Source organism: Symsagittifera roscoffensis, chromosome 6, assembly GCF_963678635.1.
Source record: "Symsagittifera roscoffensis chromosome 6, txSymRosc1.1, whole genome shotgun sequence".
Lineage (NCBI taxonomy): Eukaryota > Metazoa > Xenacoelomorpha > Acoela > Convolutidae > Symsagittifera > Symsagittifera roscoffensis.
In genome coordinates this window covers 14,098,125-14,115,887 of record NC_087067.1, presented here as the reverse complement: position 1 = coordinate 14,115,887, position 17,763 = coordinate 14,098,125, and the positions used below count along the sequence as shown (strand labels likewise).

Genomic DNA, 17,763 nt, shown 5'->3' with positions numbered 1-17,763 from the left:
AACTGGATCAATTCCTTTTTTTTTCAACTATGAAAACTTGAATATGTTTGTGTTCTAGTGAAGCAAGTTTTCAATGGCTTAAAAAACTATTTTATTCATTAACTTTATACGAAGAAACAATTTCAAATATGGTCAAATTTGTAGTTATCTTATGGCGATGAAAAAAAGTTCATGCTTAGAGGTTTTTAACGATTCTTAATCCTACAACAGTTTGCTTGCGTTAATTTATTTCTCCGGTATAAAAACAAACTAAAAATCATCAAAACCTATATAAAATCCTTCTAAATTCATCGACTCCTGAAACTTATTTAGAGATTTGAATTTTTCAGAAACAAAAACATCAAACAAGGTGTCCCGCAGTCAAAAAAAATATTAGGATCGTTTTTGTTTTTAATGTTCAAACAAAGTGTCCCGCAGTCAAAAAAAAGTATCAAGGATAATTTTTGTTCAAAAAGTTATTTTTTGCTTAGTGTCCACCAAAAAATTTTGTATTTATATTCAGAGTTAGAGCAACTAGGATTAAGAGCTGGGGTTAGAAACTGAGATAGAATCTGAGGTTTGAACTGAGGATTGAGAAGAGGTAGTGATTGTTGAAGAAGGAATTGAAAGAAGTGAATATAAATGACATTACAAACTAAGCATCACAAAATTCCAGTTAATTATTTACTGATAAACTTATTAGTTTGAGATCACAAGTTGACCTTGCCTGAGTTTAATAAGTTTTGACTAGGATTCAGTTAATCTGTCTGACCTTGAGATGGTCTGATCTCAACACCTCCACTCAGGCTGAATTGGCTTTGTCCAATGTCAGGCTGCAACCTATCAAGGTTCGACGATGCTGTTCCACCTTAGCTTTGCTCAGGGTTTTTGTCAACAAGTTAGCTTCCGTGAACTCAGTAGGGCAATCTTGGAGTTCAACTGTCTCATCTTCCACTCGTTCTCGAACAAAGTGGTGTTTCATATCGATGTGTTTAGTTCGCTTTTGCTTCACAGGATCCTTGCACATCTTGATACAGCTCTGGTTGTCCTACTTGATGACAGTTGGTCCGTCAATAACTAAGCCCATCTCATCGAGAAGTGATCGCAGATATAGAGCCTCTTGAACTGCTGCTGCCATTGCTTGATACTCAGCCTCACTGGTAGATATGGTTGCAGTTGGTTGCTTCTTGGTGCTCCAACTAACTGCTGCCCCTGCCTTCTGCAGATGAAAGCTGTAGCCAGTAGTTGATCGTTTATCATCCAAATCTCCAGCCCAGTCAGCACCTGCGGATCCATAAAGTTTTATACCAACAGCTTCATAGTGTAGCACAGCTGAGGATCTTTGCGCCCCTTCAGGTAAAGAAGAACCCACTTTGCAGCCAACTAGTGCACCCTTCCCGGATTCTCCAGGAAACGAGAAAGTTACGTCATAGTAGCTAGGATATCTGGCCTTATTTGCTTAGCTATGTACAATAATGAGCCCACAATGACTCTGTAGTCCTCAGCCTTCATGGATACTGCCTCTGCTGACCCAGCTTCAGGGCACCCCTTCTTCGATCGACAGTTGTGCGCTGATATCCGCTGGTGTGCCCTCTGGTTTGCATTCAGCACGGCCAAAACGCTCAAAGGACAATGCGCCTCTGTCATCCATCTTGAATCGTTCGGAGAAACGGTTCCTCAGCTTGTCGACTTCGTCTTGACATCTGCACCCAAAAATGATGTCATCTATCCAAACCAGCGCATAAATCATTGCATCAGTTGTTCCCCTCATCGTGGACAAACAGTAGTCATTGCTGCTTCTAGTGAACCCTTCATCAAGTAGGAAAGTGCTCAGCGTCTGATACCAGTCTCTTACTCCCTGCCGCAGCCCATAGAGACTTCGTTGTAGCAAGCACACTTGGCTGTCACCGCTGCTGAACCCCTCTGGCTGCTCGATGTACACTGTCTCTGCTAGAGGAGAATTGAGGAAGGCTGACTTAACATCCATCTGATGAAGTAAAAGATCATTTTGTGCCCTTCAGCAGTATCCTTTTTGTTTCTGGTTTACAGGTTGGAGCAAACGTCTCATTGAAGTCAAGTCCTGCCACTTGCATGAACCTTTTCACTACATATCGGTCTTTGAAACGATCCACTTGTTCCATCGCATCTCTCTTTACAGCAAGAACCAATCGTCCAGAAAGAACATTTTCATATTGTGGTCTAACAACAAGTGTCCATGTTCCCATGGCTTCTAGAGACTTCACCTCTAAAGCCATAGCTGCCCACCACTGCTCCTTTTCGGGTCCAGACGCTGCTTCTGTATAGCCCCTTGGCTCTTAAATTCCAATCACTGAAGCATGGGTATAGGCCGGTCCGTATCGAATGAGTGGGTTCCTTGTCCTAACGGACCTCTGCACTGGATGATCAGTAGAATGTGAATCTACTGCTTCCTTCTCGACCTGATTTTCCTCAGTAGACCCTACTGAATCTGCAGTATCACCCTCAGTTAGCGCGCTTCGTGCTTCGCTGGTTTTCTTCGTGCTTGGTTTCTCAGTTTCAATGCACCCATCGATTGATAGCTCCAGGATTTGTTATTGCTCACTGTCAACCATGAAGTTATCTGGAATGATGTTCTCATTGAACGTCACGCTTATTGTTTGCACCACTCGTCTTGTCTCTAGATCCATCAGCAGGTAGGCTTTGCTCTCCTCGTCGTAGCCGATGAATTTCTTGCCCTTTGGATCCAGTTTCCGTCTGTTGCCTCGATCCAGATATTACGCCAAGCAACCCAACACACGCAAATAGCTCACTTTTGATGGTTTTCCATAGTGCATCTCTGTCGGTGGAAAGCGGTTCTCGTTGCTGGATGTAGGACACAAATTGCGAACCCTCACAGCTGTCGACATTGCTCGCACCCATAATATCTTTGGCGGCTTGGCTTGGGCCAGCAGACATCGAGTCATCTCGGTGATCACTCTATTTTAGCGCTCTGCTACACCATTCTGTTGAGGAGTATTGGGCAGAGTGAACTCTTGCTTCACCTGGAATTCTCTAAAAAAAATCAACTAAATGCATTTGTCGAATACTCACCTCCATTGTCAGTTCGCAGGCACTTTGGAGCTCCATGCTCAGCCACAAACTCCTGGATATTTAGTAGAGCATCACTGTTATTCATCAGGTACTTGACCACAGCCAGCCGACTTAAGTCGTCGAAGGTCAAGGCATAGCATGCACCATGCATACTCGGTACTTCAAATAGTCCCTGAATGTCACTGAAGACCCGTTGCCCCACTGCCGATGCTCTGCTGTCAGTCTTCTTAGGCTCTGCTGCTTCATGCATCTTACAAGCTGTACACGCTTCGCAGAACTCTAGCTCGGCCACATTGACAAGCGATGAAAGATCCTGCTGGTTGAGGTGCCCCAGTCGTTGGTGCCACAACATTGCATCACTGGTATCTCTCCTTGTTTTCGTCACTAGAGTCATCGGGTTTCTCTTGAACTTGCACTCAAGGAAGAAAAGCTTGCCGTGCTGCCTAACAGGTAGCTGTCCCCCATCTGGTGCCAGCATCATGGCAGTCCCTGATCTCCACTTCCACTGATTCTTTGCCTTCAATCCTTGACAGCGAGCCGTTGGGGTTCTCCACAGTTGTCCCTTCGTTCCAGCTCTCAAAGCTAGAAAAGACAGCCCTGTCGCGCACCAAACGATCAGTGAATCCCGTATCCACAATGAGGTCGTCTCCCTTCAATGAAGTTGCTGCTTGCACTCCGTTGCAAAATATTCAGGTTGCCCACAGTTGAACCACCCTTGCTTTTTCGCCCCTGGCCCACTTGCTTCGTTCGACCCACTGCCTCGAGCACTAGATTGTCCGCTGTCACTTTTGGATTTGCAGTTTCTCGCCATATGACCCTTCTGACCGCACACATTGCAGCCATTATTTGACACTCTTTTCTTCTTCTTCCTCATAGCTAGCATGGCTATATGACCACGTCCAGTCCTCTCTCCACATCGAGCCTTCCTCGAGTCATCGTAGTTCCTCAACCTTGTTTTCAGCTCTGGAAACGTCTCGGCTGGTTGTATACTCTCTTGCACCACAAAATGCTCATAGCCGTCAGGCAGCCGATTGATCACCAAAGCATTGAACAATGTGTCCGTGATTGCTTTTCCAGCTTCGCTCAACCGCGTCATCAGGTCTTGACTGCAAACGAAGTAGTTGTCCAGATCCTCCTCTTATCCTAGGCGCAATTTCGCAAGCTGACCAACGAGACTGACTGACCACCGTCGGCCTCTCTACACTTCAAAACTTCTCTTGAAGCAGCTTCCAAGCCTTCTTCCCATCGCCATAGCCATTTGTTCCCACGCAGTCGTTCTTTTTGTACTTGAAAGTGGTTTTGCTGAGCACCAGAGCCAGGTGGGACGACACAGTGTTTCGATTATCTTTGCTCTGCTGGATCAACACTGCTCGCTTCTGCATCCTGGTATCGTAGGCTGCGGGAGAGTAGGCTCAGCCTCTGGCAGACCATCATTGCCCATCACTGTACTGAACAAGGCCTTGGTGTGCATCAGCGCCACAAACTTTGTCGACCGAGCAGAAAAGTCTTCAGATTCAAGTCCATCGTTGCTTAAGGCAGCTAGCTAAAAGCTAAAAACCCTGACAGAAAAATAATACAAGAAAAAAATTAGAAATCTGGGCCTATAACTGTTAAGATTCAGATTTAGAGCAACTAGAATTAAGAGCTGGGGTTAGAGACTGAGATAGAATCTGAGGTTTGAACTGAGGATTGAGAAGAGGTAGTGATTGTTGAAGAAGGAAATGAAAGAAGTAAAACTAAATGGCATGACATACTAAGCTTTAAAAAAGTACCAGTTAATTATTTACTCACTAATTAATTAGTTTGAGATCACTAATTGACCTTGTCTGAGTTTAATCAGTTTTGACTACGATTCAATTAATCTGTCTGACCTTGAGATGGTCTGACCTTAACAATTTGCAAACCTGAGAGACTTTTCAGTAACGAGTTACAAAATGAATTGTCAACAAACAACATACTTATATTTGTTTCGGAGGATTTTTTCTAACAGACCAATTTTTAAATAATTACGGCGAAAAAAATTTTTTTTTTCCAGGTGTTTTTACTGTTAATACACTTTGGAGGACGCCAAGAACCTTTTAAAAACGCCTCGAAGATTTTTAGCTCGAAAAGAGAAAAATAAATTTTTTTGCAGTCTATTGTAAGGAACTGACGCTCATCGATTGACAGAAAAAAAAACATTTTCAGTTTTGGGTCAAGCTTCCCCAATTTAGACAGTTTTCTCGCAACTTGTCAACAAAACTACCAACTTCAAAAGCAGAAAGTCGCAATTAGCGGCAAAAAACAGCTTTTCGCTTCAATAATACTCGTGCCGACTGCTACCTCAGCAGGGCAAGTGGCCGCTACTTGCCAATGTCGCATTTGAAGTTAGTGATCTGACTTGCTAACCTGCTAAAATACCTAACACTCTTTTTCGTGTTATCTTTATTGCATTATTTTTCCCAGTCAATTCTTTCTTACAACATACAAATAAAATTGTATGCAAAATTTCGCAAAATTGGACCAAGTAAAAGTGAAATTGATCTCAGGTTAAACGAAAATGGCAGAACTGAAATGAAGCTTTATCTTCTTTAAAAAAAATGTGATGACACTTTCTTGATTTGCCCCCATAAGATTTGTAGATTGAAATGGTTGTGTTTCGAACTAGACTCAAAATTTCCAAGTCCTTTACTGTACGAATAAACCGAGGCAATTCATTAGATTCAAAAACAAACTCCAATTTGAGAAGACAACTCAAATCGCCTTCTGCAAATATTTGAAACCACCGTTTCTTATCTCTACATTTGAGCAAATATTTAAAACCAAATCTGACTCAAGAAAATCCTAACATGTCATTCACCTCTTAATATTGACATGAACAACAAACATTACCAGCAAATTTGTTATATCTGCGACCAATGACGCAAAAACTAAATAATATATATAATAAAATTAAAGAAATATCACGCCACACATTCCGAATATAGAATCAGCATGCATGTCACGTGTGCATATTTTACCCATAAATTATAACAAACTAAATCAAGATAATAATTTAGAAAGTATAATTGATTAAAAAAAAACAATACACTTAATCTGCAATTTGCCTCAGAGTTGAACAAAAACGGTTCAAAAGTGAAGTTTGATTTGCAATCAGTTCTGATTGAAAAACCAAACTCCTAGAGATTTTGCCAAACCTAAAAACTCGTTAGTTTTATACAGAATCATGAAGTTTGCCCATAGTTGCGTTAACTCTTTATACTTGTATGCATCGTTTGCTTTTGCCTTCGCAATTTTGCTGTTAACCGTTGAAAGATGTCACACAACTTATGTCAAGGACGGAACCCAACCCTCCAACCCCGTCCTACTAATCCCCGGCGACGGAGGAAGCCGCATCTACGGTAAACTAAACCGGACCTCCACCGATCACTGGTTCTGCTACAAAACCACCAGTGATTGGTTCACGATGTGGCTAAATTATGAACCCTTCTTTTTTCCACCTGTGTTCACGTGTTTCATGGACAATGCTCACCTGGTTTATAATAACAAGACGGGGGAGTATTCAAACGTTCCTGGAGTGACGACTAAAATGGACCCCATTGGATCTCTAGATGGATGCAGTTACTTGGGTAGGTAAAGTCTTAAAAAATAAGTTCTATGAAATCATCTAAATCTCTAGTTCATGAAGAAAAAATTATTTTCGTTATAGGAAAAAACTCACAATTTTTGCTTTCAAATGATACTTAGTTTTGTAGATAATAAAGTCTGAGTACTTTTTAATTAGCAAACTTTGAGTATTTTTTAAACAAAAAGTTATTGAAATAAGAGTAACGAAAATTAGGAAAATTAGGAAATTTAGAAAATTATATATAAAATTTCCTACGAAACGCATTTTGTTTTGATAAGTTTTGGCTGATATTGTTAGGGTGGGTATGAAACTAAGTTTCATGAACTTGTTACTAAGCTTCAAACCTTTTTATATCGACACTAAAAGAAATTGGGTATCTCGAAATTGGGGGAACCGAAAAAGAGCCGAATAAAAAAAAATAAGGTTTTCATTATGGTATATTACTTAATTTCGTTTTCAACGTTTTTATAAAACGTAACTGGTAATAGAAAACACCGGAAACAAGAACTATAAAATCCAACAATGTTTTTTGATATCTTTTTCAGATGATCTGGACTTAATCACCTACTTCGGCAAGATCGTCAGTCATCTCAAAACCAATCGGGGCTACACTAATGACAACCTTAAGGTAAGCAAGAAAAGCTAGTTTTAATAGCCATATGTATATAAAATAGAAAAAAAAATCCTTTGAAAAAAAAATCAAAAAAGTTTTGTGATCCAAAGATTTTTGTGCTTACAAACTTTGACTTTCTAAGAGATTGCCCCCCACAATTTTTTTTCGCTATGGTTGAGGATACATATGCTATTGCAACGCTGATGTGACACTGGTAAAGTATTTTTGATTTTTTAAGATATTGATCGAATCACAAAGCAAAGTTCTTTTAAATGATCTCTCGACTCCATCTGAACTTCAGTTGTGGGACATAATTTTGCGTGGGGAAAAAGGTATAGAAAGACAACTGAATACACATTTCCTCCCCAATTCCTGGTCGGAACAATATCAACGTCCATCACGTAACGAGACAAGAAGCAATATTGTTGAAAAAAAATGGTGCTGGAAAGTACTTCACTTATAATAATCTTCTTAAACAAGACAGTGCTTGATTCTCCTTTCTTGGTTCCTTAACTACTTCAGTTTCATTCGAAAGTCCTTCAACTTAAGTTGTAGTTTCTACATAGTACAAAATTCATTAAAACTTGTACATTTTCTATAAATAAAAACGTTTCGTTCCCATTACAGCCCCCAGAAAACTATAAACCCACAGTTTACGAAAGAGAGCTGTACAACTTTTGCTAAATCCCCGGGAAGGATATTGAGGGTAAAATGGGGAAAAACACCAAAAACACTGCTATGAAGTTGTTTTATATTTCTTCTTTCTTTTCGGGCTAGGCCTATTCGTACGATTGGAGATACACCCCCGTGAACATTCACAAGGAGGGGGACGAGGGGGAGTTTGGGGTGATGAAGCAACTTGTGGAGGATATGTGGCAGAATAACAGTCAGCAAAGGGTGGTCATTGTCACCCACAGTCTGGGGGGAGTACTCGCCCAAGCATTCTTCGAATGTGAGTTAAACTTTACGACAATTTATTATGTGCCCCCCCCCCCCTATCCTGTTTCTGAAACAATCATATTTGATCATATATAATAATCATAATAAATTGTTTTCAGGCAGAAAAAAATACACTATAAATACACTATAAATGACAGCTTAATAAATTTAGTACTGCCACAGGAAATCGCCGTAAGTTAGATCAAATAGCCATTGGATCTACAGTTCCGTTTTCAGGTGTTCTGGGATTGCATTTTTAGGTGTTTTTTGGTTATTTTTCTGGTCTGGGTAATGTTATCTTACCCTCAAGCACAAAGCACGGATCAAAGGAGGGCATCGAACCACTGGTCTTTTGACTTAGAGGCGGAGACTTACCACTTCACCACTTCTCCTCAATATTAATCTTGAATGCAAAAGGCGGGAAGCGGGTTATGGAAGATCTAATAGCGATCTTGAGGACTACTTGCTTTTCTTCTATAACGGGATCAGGGTAGATGTAGAGTTTTAGAGAAGCACAGTTTTTCAATGCAACTTCATCGACTTTTTAAGCCCGATGAATATGATAGTCTGAGTTCTCCTCAAAACTGAAAAAAAAAAAAACATATTGTGACAAAAATTTCTTCTAATTTAGATATTGATCAAGCATGGAAAGACAAGTACGTTCAGAACTGGGTGTCAATCGGAACCCCCCTTTTTGGGGCAGCCTCCTCTGTCGAATCATTCTCTAGTGGGTACAACTTGGGCAAATTCATCGTGCCTAATTTCAAACTACGAAAGGGTCTCCGCTCTTGGCCATCTACAGCTTGGCTCATACCAGCAGCTAAATATTGGGACTCAAATCCTATAATCATGACCCCCACTCAAAATTTTACCGCTTCTTGGGACGATATGGACGCCTTTTTTGATGCCATAAATTGGCCCTATGGAAAGACGATGTTTCATCAAGTACGTTCGGTGCTCACATTTGAACCTCCAAAAGTGAACATTACATGTGTCTATGGTTCTGAAGTAAAGACTCCCTCTCAATTTTAGTGAGTATAGTTTCAAACTATCGGCTTTTAAACTGATTAGAGGCTAAGCAAACATAACCGAAACTCTCCTTATACTCGACACATACTTGCCATATTAACAAATTTTCGATGTCCTTGGAACGTAAGGGGGTGTGAGCCCAATTTAAGTAATTTTATAAAAGTATCAAATTTTTGTGGAAAAAAAACTAATTTTTGTAAAATCGAGCTCCCCTCAGACAAATTTTTAAAAAAAATTTGCAGGATTAAGTTCAAAAAACCATAAAAAGCTTTTGTTTCGGCTCTTTTTTGAAAATTGTTATCAAATAATGAGCGAGCAGTTGCTAAAAAAAATGATAAAACAATAAAATAGCCTAACAGCGAAAAAAAATTGGCAGCCTGTCAGTTTTATAAAATTGTTTCTGGACTACATGAATAATTCACAAAAGAAAGTTTCACAAATTAAACGCAAATTCAGGTTTTTATATTTTGTCAAGAATCCTATTTTCAAGATCATTTGCCAAAACATATACTTCCAACTCAGAAAAAAAACATTTTACATCCACAGAGAGAAAGTGATCTGACATAACGTTTTCGAAAGCATAAATGTTTGGTTTCAAGTTCTCACCAGTTTAATGCGCGTTTGAAATTGGCAGTTTTTAACATCTGGAATATTTTTTCCGTTTTTCCGACAAGGTAACAAGGTAATAAGTTGCAGGGCTATTTTCCATTCCCGCTCATTCCATGTTCAGTATCTTTTTACATGCAAATTTGGACATATGGATATTCTCTGCTGATTTTTTTTCTAATTGCAAGAAAACTTCGGTTTTTAGTTCTTTTTGAACTTCAATGTTTAAATATCGTCAAAATTAGTGAAAATTGGTTTGATGATTAAACTAACTATTTTGAACAGATTACTCTTCATACTTGACACCGTAACACTACCCAATTGGCCATAATGACACGTAATACAACTCTGAAAACTAAAAATATCAAATGCGCGGAGATTGATAAGGAACATGAGTTTTTTTTTTTAAATTTTTACGCCGTTACTAAACTTACAGTTGCGAAACTTGCTTGCAAGGCATAAAATACAGAGTTGGGTCTCGTAATGTACAGCTTTTTATGAAAAATTTTCACAGGTGACATAAATACTTTTTTAACTTGAGCTTAGTACAACAATACCTTTCAAACTGTATGAAAAAATTCCATCAAAAATAGCTTGTTAAAAATCGAAAATCTGAGACCATTTTTTGAATTTTGGAAGTTTTGATTCCCAAATTGGCGTTAAAAAACTTCAAAATTTAACTTAACTTAAAATAAACTACTGTAAACCTGCAAATCTTATTTTGACAAACATTTTCAGCCCGAAACTAGGAAAAAAACCAAAAATTTTACATCGTTAATTCTCAAATTTTCTAATGTTTTACAAATCACGTTTAAAAAGGCTTCAAAATAATATATAACTCGACCCATTTTGGGTGGAAAAAAAACACCCGAATACAATGTTTCTCCACTTTTTTCGGCTCTTTTTCCTTTTCCCCCCACCTGCAAATTTTTACATGTAAATTTGTTGACAACATTGTCCGATTGTTACAAAAATTTACATACAGACTAATAAGGCCACGACGAACATATTTGGTCGTCATACTCAACTTTATAAAACCACTCGTTACACTAATATTTTGAAGCTCGTGTGAGGTGGGGGGGGGAAAGGAAAAAGAGCCCTTTTTTCAAATAATCTGAACAATAAGATTCCCCCCCCCCCTCCCCCCAACATTGTGGTATGGGCTCTCTTTCACCCCACCCCACATTTCGAAAAGCCCATTTTCATTATTGTTTTACGCGTGTTTATATGGTTAAATGTGTGATCTTACATGCCAAGTTTCATTGCATTATGACAATATTCAAGCAATTGTTCAAAATTGAAATGAAAGGTGTGTGGGGGGGGGGGGGGGGGGGGGGGAGTTGGAAGAGAGCCTCGTTATGTTACGATGTAAGGTATCGAGAAAAAATCTGTTCTCAATTTGTTCATCAGCCAAAACTTCTTTACATTATGGCACCGTTAAATTAGTTTTTCGAAACTCAAATTGGAAGTCGAAAAAAGCCAAGTTAGGGTATGAGGACAAATTGCGGCTCTTTTTCCTTTCCCCCTCCCACATGCAAAACTTTCCTAGTGAAATTATGTTCACATTATCCGAATGTTACAAAATAGTATGCGAACTAATTAGGCAATGACAAACATGTTTGGTCTTCATGATTAACCTTGTAAAACCCCTCGTTACACCATAAAATTGCATATTGGAAAGAGCCCAATTTGAATATTGGGTATTTTGTTTGCTATTGGGTACTCAACCAAAAGCGATGCACTTTGCTTGGCGTATATAATTAGGAAGAGTATCTTTTATGCGAAGCAGTAGCTTGAAATAAAAAAAAAACCGATCCGAAAAATTTGCACGAGCGCATCAAGAAACACCTTTTAGGTCATGACCTCTGACTTCCGATTTGCAACCGATGGTTTTTAATTCGTGCAAATGACTTTCGAGAAATCGTATTTTTTGAACCTGAATGCATGTAATAATCAAACATAATTTTTAGAGAGTTAGAATTAATGCCATGTAATGTCAAGTGGAACGTACGCCCGCTGCTCATAGTTTTAAAAACTGTTTTCCAAAACAGTTTATGAAATTTGAACTGGTTATTTTAAAATATAAACTGCCTATTTAAATATACAAAAATAACGCTTAATGCGCTTTAGGCATTATAAAAAATATCAACATTGTCAAAAAAAATTTCGCGAAATTTTTGTATTCGAAGATGATCTATCTCACCATGTGATTTTGGCTCTTTTTCCTTTCCCCCCCCCCCCACCACACACGAGCATCAATTTTATGGTGTAATGAGTGGTTTTACAAGGTTGATTATGAAGACCAAATATGTTTGCCAAAGCCTTATCAGTCTGTATGCCAATTTTCGAAACAATCGAATAATGTTAACAAATTTTTCTTATGTAAAATTTTGCAGGTCGGGGGGAAAAGGAAAAAGAGCCGTGATTTTTGAGGAATATAAGGTTGTACGTTTGTAAAAATGGGTTCGTGTTTAGCTACAAGTATGGTCTACCCGACGACGGTTCCGACCCCACAATCCTTTACGGCGACGGAGACGGCACCGTAAACATCAAGTCTGGCATGGGTTGTCTTATGTGGCAAGACATACCCGGTAACTCAGTTACCGGCATCGAGTTAAAGGGGGTCGAACACGTAGGTCTTTTATCCGACCAAGGAAGTCGAGACGCGATTGACAAAGTGCTCGGATACTAGATCCTTTTTTGCCTCGTTGTGTTCATAATACTCACTATCGGAATATTATCTTCTGGCATCAAAATTGAAGTTACTTTAAAAATAAGAAAAGTATGGGTTTTTCAAGATTGGAAAATTTTATATGAATTACATTTCCAAACTTCCTCAACCCGTGCTGTAATTTTTCTTTTTTTTCTCATTTCGTTTTATATTATTCATTTTTGCCAATGCCCATGTTTTTGAATTTGGCGAAGCATACAAAAATTGAACTATTTTTTGCAATTTACTGTTTTGTAACAGAAGATAAACCTCTGTAAGTGTATCGTATTTATATTAAATTAAAATTATCTTTCAGTTTTAGAAGAACTGCCGATTTTGATTTTATTTGGAAGCCTTATTTAGTAATATTGAATTATTAAATACAGTTTGAAATACTTTGTTTTTATATAGAGATGAAAAAAGGGCTGCAATGATTTGAGCTTGTAATTTATATCAAAACAGCTTACCTTCAATTTCAGCGGCCACTGATTGTAGCATTTGGCAGTTCTATCCTTCGGAAATTCGGCAGGAAAATCGGCGACAAGTTATTCCATAGAAACCATATTGAATTGAAATTCGTAAAAAAAACTGAAGTTTCGAACTACATGTATATTTAATTTCTCGAGTCTTTTGAACCGAATCGAAGTCGAAGTTGATTTTGAGGCACGTTTCATTTATCATCATGCTTTTCATGCGTGACTCATCTTAAATTTCGGGAAATCAAACGTACAATTGAACATTGAGTTGTGCATTTATGAACAGATACTCTAAAAAATGTTGATCACACTCACAATGTGGTACTTGCTATTTTGCTTTTAAATTTCATAGCTAATGGTTTTTGATGTATGTCGTTTAGAATGAAATCTAAAAATCAGCAAGCTCTCTAAAATTAGTAACCGCAACCAATAGAGTTCATAGATGCAAAAAAGATGCACGTTTGCAAGAAATGAAGGCTTCTGACACCTCACAACGAAAGAACCCAACATTAGAATTTTTAAGTTTATGATTTTAAATCAAATAATGTCCACTTACCAAAGTGTTATGAAGGAAGTCTTGTGAAAGGAAATTTGTGGGTTCAGACCAATTTAAGCGTACTTTGAAGAACCTGGTCAAAAGAGATATTTTTCAGACAACAAAGGGAAAAGTCCAATACAGGATCGGCGGAGTAAAGTTGCGCTCAATGTAACTTTTTTCGACTATTTTTTTCTGACTGGGACATGCGTATGTTGCATCATTTTCAAACAACAGCCACAAATCAAGGCGGGCCTCGAACCCCCAACCTTTAGATTGCTTGTTTTTTCTATGTCAGTGTTAAAGCGGCTCAGTTCCGCCGAGCAAAACTTTCATATATACATTTTTTTAGAGTTATATATTTGACATATATATTAAATTATTTAAAAAATTTGTTGTTACGATCACCGAATCTCCTGAAAAGAACAAGAAAATTCAGATTTTGGCGCTTTATCTATCAACCTAATTAGGTTACTCGAGCTCTACTTTCGCAATTATTATTAGGTCACTCAAATTAGTTTTCCGAGCTCTCTCAAATCACTATAGAAATGTATGTTATCCAAAAATATGTGTTGTTTTGGCCCACGCTGCCCACGAAAATTTAACGTATTTGGTTTTTTGAAGGCGATTATAGAAATGCTTTAGGAGCGGTCAGCCAAAAACGGATGCCTTAAAGAAGAACAAAAAGGGAGAGTCGAATCCCTGAGGAGGTGGCGTCCGTTCCCTGCTTTGAAGGCTTTTTACCACGTATTCACAGATAATTTTTCTTCAATTACAGATGCTCTAGCTGAAAATTAACAAGATTTATGTTTGATCTACCACTGTCATACCGCTACTGCAGTAGCAGTATTTATTATACGTATGTACAGCCAACCTCTGGTGTTAAATCATTATTTTATGGTACGCTCAAGGTCATACATAAGTGATGACACTGAGACCAAGTGAGAGATCAGAGTACTTAACTATGATCTATCTCTCAGTACATAAGAAAACAAAGAAAAGAGAAAATCTAAATTCAATATTCAGAATACAGTATTGAATTCCAACTTGTTTTCAATTTGATATCGCAACGCATATCACATGGCGCAGCCAGCAGGATTCGCAGCTCAAGACAACAGAACGGATATGGGAATCCCGGTATTTTGGGCATCAGCGAATCTAGACCCTCCGTGGCAATTTAAAATCTGGTTCGAACAATTTCTCATGGCGGTTACGGTCAAAGAAAATGTGAACCCAGAGATTATTTTGGAAGAACCAAAAGACATATTAGAGGAACCACCACCACGCCCGGAAACTCCCAGGGATGGGGAGAACGAAGATGCGAGGAACGCCAGAATTCTTAGAGATAAACTAGCTAGAGACAGAGTAGCATTGGAGAACGAAGAGAAAAGAACAAGAGGCCCAAGAGTCGGACACAATGTCTTCTACAACGAAGTACAAAAGAAACTGGTGTCACCACTATTTCTATCTTTGGGCACTGAGGGAAAGAAAAGATTCCTACAAAAGAATCCGCACGCAGAAATATCGAAAATGACGTTCAGAGAAGTAACAGAGTTGGCAGAAGTCTCGTTTCAAAAAGTGAAATGTGTAACATACGAGAGATACAAGTTATTTACGAGAATGCAAGAACATGGAGAATCTCTGGAATCATTCCACGCAGCGTTAACTGCTCAAGCAGCCCGATCAGAACTAGGGACATTGGAAAATGAAATCGTGCGAGACTTGTTCATCTCGAAGATGAAGAACATGACATTACAGGACACGTTGACATTCGAAACCCTGGATCCAGAGGAAGTTCTAAAAAGGGCTATAAAATTCGAACATAGCAAGTTAACCACAATGGCATTTCAAAAGTCTAATGCTGCGGCTGCAGGAGGATCAAGTAACAATTACACATCGGGTGTAAGAATAAAACAGGAACCTGTAATGGCAGTTCGAAATTTGGGGGGGAAAACCAAAACTCCAAATAGAAGAGAAAATAATAACAGACAGAATAATAACAAAAATCAAAACACGAAAACAAAACCATGTAATAGATGCGGAAGGACGTTTGAACAAGGACACCTAAAAAATTGTCCAGCGATGGGAAAGGACTGTAAAAACTGTGGTAAACCAAATCATTTCGCTAAAATGTGCAGATCACAACAAGTAAGTGAAATTGCGGAAGATTCGGAAGAATCGATAGTGGAATGCGACCAGATCAGTGAAGGTGTTGGGTCTTGTAGTGAATTTGAAGTCATGTTGATACAAACTCAACAACCGGAAAATGAACGAGTTTCAAAATATGTGAAAGATCGAATAAATGAGATGAGAAAAGAAACAAACGGAAAAGTGGTTAGAGTTCAGAAAATAGACTCTATTCGAGATCCAACATTGAACCGCGTAAAGTCACTAAAGGCTATGGTACGAATAGATAACCAGATTATTCAGCTAACAGTGGATACGGGTAGTCCTGTTTCATTTCTTAACTGGGCAACGACGAAAGAAATCATGGAAAAATCAAACAAAGTGAGATTCATACCGGCTGACAAATTGAACTTACAAACAAAATTTGTGGACTACAACAAACAACCGATCAGTATCCTGGGAGCCCTAAAAACCAATCTGAGGTCAGCGGGCTGGGAAGTTAAGGGCGCAACCTTTCTGGTATCAGAGCGAAAAACTAGATGCATCATGGGATTAGACTTGCAAGGACAAGTGGGAATAGTGACTACACAAAGAACAGCGCCAAAAGAACTCACCAGGTTTGACGTGCTCATGTGCGAGCAGTCGGAAGGTTGGAAAGAAATATTTTTAAATAAATTTAAGAACGTATTCGAAAGGCAAGGCATTTCTAAAAACCACATCGTCAGTTCAAAATTCAAATACCCACTATGTCCGATACAAGAAAAAGGGAGAAGAATCCCAATTCATATACAAGATAAAGTCGAAAAAAAAATCGAGAAGTTATTGACAGAAGGTCATATAACAAAACTTGATAAGTGTACAAGTGATTGCTTTATCGCCCCGATTGTGATAACAGTAAAGAAGGACGACTCAATAAAATTGGCAATGGACGCGAAACCAATCAATAGACAATTGTTCAAAAACAAATACCAAATGCCAAATGTAGATGAACTTATTGATGGGGTAAGCCAGATTGTAACTGAAAACAAAAAGGGTACGCTATATTTTTCGGTGTTAGATTTGAAATATGCGTACAGTCAACTAAATTTAGCTGCGGATACAGCTAGGCAATGTAACTTTAACATTGTGGGCGGAAAAGCAACCGGAACTTACAGATTCTTGACAGGATTCTACGGACTAGCAGATATGCCAGCTGAATTTCAAAAGGCTATGGATAGAACCATCAATCACGCTAAAAACACGTTCTGTTTTCTGGATGACATACTTATTGTGTCAAAGGGAAGTGAAATCGAACATGCCAACCTAGTAGAAGCAGTATTAAAGAAATTGGATGCGGAAAACTTGGCACTGAAACTATCAAAATGTGAATTTTTCAAACAAGAAGTGAATTGGTTGGGTCATCATCTCTCAGAAGAAGGGGTTAGACCGAAGATCACTAAAACGGAAGCGGTAGTAAACTTGAACCCGCCCAAATCCCTAAAACAACTAAGGTCATTTCTAGGAAGTATAAATCATTTAGCTAAATTTATACCTAACGTAGCAAGTCTGACAGAAAAATTAAGACCACTTCTTAAAGAAGAAAATCAAAAGAAAAAGTTAAAAAACATGAAACTACCGGTGAAAAAATTCGAGTGGGGGGATGTTCACACAGAAGCATTTGATGCTATAAAAGGAGCTGTGGCGAATATTACGAAAGTGCATTATTACGATGCAAATCGTGAAACACGAGTTAAATGCGATGCTAGCCATGATGGACTAGGGTCCACTTTAGAACAACAAAATGATGAAGGGTTGTGGGTCCCAATTTCGTTCGCATCCCGATACCTAAACGCTCAAGAAAAAAAAAATTCAACAAATGAGTTGGAATTATTGGCAGTTGTTTGGGCAGTAGATAGATATAAACACTACCTTCTGGGGAAACCATTTACCATCGCAACTGACCATAAAGCGCTTACAACAGCACTGGATGTTAATCAATCGAACAAGACCTACCAATCACGCCTAACCCGGTGGGTTGACCGGTTACTGCCGTATCAGTTCAACATAGTTCACATTCCGGGGAGGGACATGGGC

The 17,763-nt window shown here is 38.7% G+C and overlaps 1 protein-coding gene across 1 annotated transcript; it reads left to right on the top strand.

The window, feature by feature from the left end:
* Window positions 1-5,825: 5,825 nt before the first annotated feature.
* LOC134847598 (phospholipase A2 group XV-like) lies at window positions 5,826-12,649 on the top strand. Its single transcript, XM_063864709.1, has 5 exons — window positions 5,826-6,656; window positions 7,201-7,283; window positions 8,046-8,220; window positions 8,839-9,238; window positions 12,318-12,649. The coding sequence occupies exons 1-5, from the start codon at window positions 6,254-6,256 to the stop codon at window positions 12,532-12,534; spliced, it is 1,278 nt and encodes a 425-aa protein (XP_063720779.1). The 5' UTR covers window positions 5,826-6,253; the 3' UTR covers window positions 12,535-12,649.
* The last annotated feature ends 5,114 nt before the right edge of the window (window positions 12,650-17,763 follow it).